The sequence below is a fragment of the Penaeus chinensis genome, chromosome 8 (assembly GCF_019202785.1).
Source record: "Penaeus chinensis breed Huanghai No. 1 chromosome 8, ASM1920278v2, whole genome shotgun sequence".
Taxonomy (NCBI): Eukaryota; Metazoa; Arthropoda; class Malacostraca; order Decapoda; family Penaeidae; genus Penaeus; species Penaeus chinensis.
The window spans coordinates 502,580-507,579 of NC_061826.1; the positions used below are offsets into that span (position 1 = coordinate 502,580).

Sequence of the window (5,000 nt, forward strand, 5' to 3'; positions counted from 1 at the left end):
ACACACATAAACATGTATATATATTCTTAATAAAAAATATATGTTTATACACACGCACACACATTTGTTTCCATTTGTTTCTACATGAAATTATATATATACATATATACATATATACATTTATATATATATGTATATGAATAGAAATGTATATATATGCAAACACACACACACACATGTATGTATATGTAATGATATATATTTACATATATGCATATACACATTTATACATATACGTATATGAAATGCATATATGTATATATATATATATATATATACATATATGTATATATATATATATCTACACACACATTTATACATATACATATATGTAATGCATATATATATATATATATATATATATATATATATATATATATATGCATATATATATCCACACACACATATATACATATATATACATATACATACATAAATATACATATATAATCATATTCATTTACATACAAATACATACACACGTTCATGCATACATACATACATAATGATTTATGTATATAAGTGCACACACACACACACACACACACACACACACACACACACACACACACACACACACATACACATACACACACACACACACACACACACGCATACACTCACGCACATGCACACACGCACACACATACATATATATATATATATATATATTTATATATATATAATGTTTATATAGTTATTAATTTATGCACAAACATACATACAGAATGACACACATGCACGTGCATTTCTTTTCCGGCATATGGGTGTTTTCTTCTATGAGTCTTATTCGATTTTCCAGTCATTATTTTTTCTTAATCATTGGCGATTTTGCGGCGTAAGAGGGTGTCTTATTTAGTTAATTTAGTTTCGGAGGAAATGATCCTGCAGGGACAGAATTCCTATCATCCTACTTGCAGGGTCTATTGTGTAAGTCGTTTTATAACCTAATGCATTTATATTTTATTAATATGTTATCAATATGTAGTGTCCTTTATGATTTGTCTCTATTCCGATTTCAATGCATTCATATCTTATTTAGTTTTAATTCTTAATACACTTGTATATGATATCAATTGTAAGCATAAGCAGATAATATACGTATCGCCAGCACTAATCTATTACTCAAACCACAAAGCGTCATTAATTTATCCATTGATCTTACTGGTAATTTTAAATATAACATTCCACTGCCATAGGATAGACAAAAAATCAAGTAATAATCGATAAAAATTAAGCATAAACCGGCTTTCTTAATCTCAGGATTTGCTGGTTGTTTCAGTTTATTTTATCTTGGAATGAAAAGGATGCATAAAAGGTATGATACATTTACATCTTTATTGCGTATATCTGATGATTAATCATTAAGATAACTGTCAGCACTGCATCTTATCTGTGCTGCGTTCCCAGATGGGGTTTGGGCAAATTGTGGAGCGTTTTCAGACTTCTATTCATATGAGCACCTCCCTGTTCTGATACGTGTGCGTTCTCGTTTTCTACGTGGAAGCTATGGCCTAATCTTCCTGCTAGTGGCAGCACTGTATCGAGGTCTTTAGCGAGCAAATGGGTTGAAGGCGTTGGCAGGTTCGGGGTAGTTGTAGCCACAGTCTCCTCTGATGGTTTGGGTGGCCGTCACGGTATTATACTGTTCCCTGTATACGGTAGAAGTCACGTAATTGGTGTTGTAGACGATTCTGGTGTTGTATTGAGTGCGGGTCTGACCGGGGATTTGCTGTGTCCTGACGGAGGTTTGAGTGACTGTGACGTAGCGGGTCTGAGCGGGAACATTAATCACTGTAGGTACAATACGCTGGGAGTTGATGGTCGTGGGAACCACTTGGGTAGAGTACTGCGTCCTCACAACCTGCTGTGGAACAGTTACGACTCTGGTGTTGTACTGTGGCACCTGCTGTGTACGTACGGCGGTAGAGACTCGCTGTTCTACTTGTGTACGCGTTACGTATTGAGTCTGCGTGTTAGTGCGAACCACCTGCGAGAAGATGGTGGTGGTGACAGGAACCAACTGTGTAGAGGTGATGATTCGAGTCTGACCAGGCTGTGTGATGGTTTGGGTCACGAAGTTAGTCCTGACAACCTGGGTAGTCCTTACTACGTCCTGGGCTGGTATGACCACAGTGGAATAAATTGTACTATACTGTGTACTAGGTACAACACGAGTCTGATCTGGCAGCTGCTGTGTCCTTGTTACCGTCTGTGTTCTGTAGACAGTACGGACCACCTGCTGGGGAACCACCTGGGTGGAAACGACGTTCCTAACAACCGTGGTGGGTACCTGCTGGACGCGAGTCTCATATTTTGTCTGGTATTGCACTTCGGTCCTGACACTCTGCTGTGTACGAGTCACGTAGTTGACCTGGGGAGGAAGAGTGACGACCTGTGTGCGGACATTTTCCTGAGTACGAGTGACAGTTACTGTTTCGTATAGCACTGACGGGACCTGTTGAGTGCGGACAATTTCAGAGTACACTGTGGTGTAGACTTGCTGTGTACGGACGGAGGTTTGTGTGATATACTGGACGTCTCTGTTGTAAACAGTTGAAGGGACGACAGCGGTTGAATACAGGATCTGAGTGTTGTAGACAACGGATGGCTGACAGCCTCCTTTGTTGGGTGGCAAATAAGACCGCGAAGACTGCAGCTCAATACCGTTCTCGAACAGTTGCCGGCGAGGCCTCTCGACGGAGGCTCCGAGGGCGCAGCCAACCAACAGGGAGAGTAAAAGTGTCTTCATCCTAATGGAAATAAAACGTATTAGAAAAGACAAAAATATGAAAATGTGTATTAAGAAATATTCAAATTAAACACGCCTAATGAATATACTTACTGTTCCATAATAAGGCTGGTTATCGTCTTGTTACTTTATGCAAGAATAATAATAAACGTGTCATAGAATATTGGATTGTATTTTCAATATGTATAGGTACAAAGCTGGTTCATAGTATTAAGATGTTAACATGGGAACGCTAAGCAAATATACTGAATACGCCTCACAATTTGCCCACATCTGGATTGTGTAAAGTTGTAATAAGTGTTATGGTGATCTATTTAACATTGCATAAAAGATTGCCTTAGAAACTGAATGGAACAGCTGGAGCATTGTAATTATATCCACAAGAGGAAGTAACTGTCTGAGTGACGGTAACTTGGCGAGGCTGGTTGACTGTGCGGTACACGAGCTCCTGTCTTTGTTGAGTTTGTACCAGCTCCCGGTTAACGACGCGGTCTTGACCGGGTACTTGGAGCACAGAGGTTCGGACTTCCTGACGAGTTTGTACGACGGGGACCGGTGTGACGTATTGGGTCCTGACAACGGTCTGCACTTGTGTGATGGGCTGAACCCTTGTTTCGAAGAGAGTAGTGTAGATTGTGGTGGGAACTACCTGAGTACGCACCACCTCTTGGGGCACCACCTGTGTTTGGACGCGTGTCTGGGTAACTACATTGGTCCTTGTCACCACCTGTTGACGAGTAGTAACGGCATTCTCATAACGAGTGTTAACAGAAGTGAAAGGAATGATCTGTTGACGCTGAACAGCGGTAGTTCTTAAAACGTCCTGTCCACGAACAACAGATGTCTGGGCAACCTGTTGGACACGTGTGGATGTTACAAAACGGGTGATAGCTGGTTGTTGGCTCCTGACAATGGAGGTCTGAACAACAGTCTGAACACGAGTTTGTACAACGTCACGGCCTGGAATAGTAACGACACTGGTCTCTTGGCGTGCCTGTGTCTCGTAGTTGGTAACAGGCTGGTAAACAGTCCTGATCTGAGTGGTGGTCACCTCGACAGGAACCACCTGTGTCTGCACCTGTGTACGTGTGACGTAGTTGACCTGTGGCACCACACGGGTTGAAGTGACGAAACGAGTTTGTACAAGAGGTGGACTGGGAACGGTCTGGGTGACAAACCTATCAATAGCACGGATGGTTGTTTGTTGAACAACGCTGGTCTGATATTGGACCTGCGTCTGAACACGAGTCTGGAAAAGTGTGGTTGGTACCACCTGTTGCCTGACAATGGTTGTGGTTATGTACTGAGTGTTGACTTGATTGACGGTCTGGAGGCGGACCGAGGTCTGAAGCTGAGTGTTGTAGACGACGGAGGTGACAGGGGCAAGTTTGCATTTTGCGGGAGGAAGATATTGGTTATCAGGTTCCGGGTAATTGTATCCTTGGGGTTCAGCCGAAGCCAGAGCCAGCAGCAGCAACGTTGCCGTGAAGCGCCACATCCTGCAAAGAGAAATTCCACAGATTAGAGCAGCGGTGATTGGAACCCCCGCGTCTCGATCACTCATTTGGGAATAAAGTCCAATCACACGCCCCTCTATCTGTGCAACTTCTCCATGCGGTGTGGGCTGACCCGAGAGGACTTTATCGCCCAGATGAGCCGCGAGACTTAACTGGTCACTTACACTTCTGATATGATTGTTTGGCGTGTCCATCGCGGATTTGAGTCAAAATGGTAATGAGCGAATATAAGGGAGATAGAACAGAAAGAATAACACAAAGGCTCGTAAAGAAATAGATGGGAAATAGTCATACATACATTCATACACATATGCATACATTCATATATACATACATATATGCTCATACATACATGTACACACACACACACACACACACACACACACACATATATATATATATATAGCTATTTATCTACTTATATTTATGTATTATATATACACACATATATACATGTATATATATAAATATATCTATGTGTGTGCGTGTGCGTGTCTGTATATATACACATATGATATAGAAAAGGAGGAAAAATGAAAGCAAGAGAGAGAGGAATCCAAGGAAGGACAAATGAACGAAAAAATGTACGCTATTCATGACATTAGAAAACATTTGGAAAGGAAAAGTAAGTTGCAAGGCCTGACCAGATGACAAAATCTTAAAAGACAAGAGAATTAAAGATGGAGAAGGATAATAAAGATAAAAATATGAAAAACAAGAAAAGTAGGTAA

The 5,000-nt window shown here is 40.9% G+C and overlaps 2 protein-coding genes across 2 annotated transcripts in view; both read right to left on the reverse strand.

The window, feature by feature from the left end:
• Window positions 1-1,324: 1,324 nt before the first annotated feature.
• On the reverse strand, window positions 1,325-2,976 carry LOC125028188. Its single transcript, XM_047617572.1, has 2 exons — window positions 2,846-2,976; window positions 1,325-2,753 (listed from the first exon to the last, which is right to left on the reverse strand). The coding sequence occupies exons 1-2, from the start codon at window positions 2,851-2,853 to the stop codon at window positions 1,553-1,555; spliced, it is 1,209 nt and encodes a 402-aa protein (XP_047473528.1). The 5' UTR covers window positions 2,854-2,976; the 3' UTR covers window positions 1,325-1,552.
• The window catches only part of LOC125028187, a 3,711-nt gene continuing 1,619 nt past the window's right edge, over window positions 2,909-5,000 (reverse strand). The window contains exon 3 of the mRNA XM_047617571.1: window positions 2,909-4,251. Coding sequence (XP_047473527.1) covers window positions 3,090-4,251 — 1,162 coding nt within the window. The 3' untranslated portion in view covers window positions 2,909-3,089. The remainder of the gene's footprint in view (window positions 4,252-5,000) is intronic.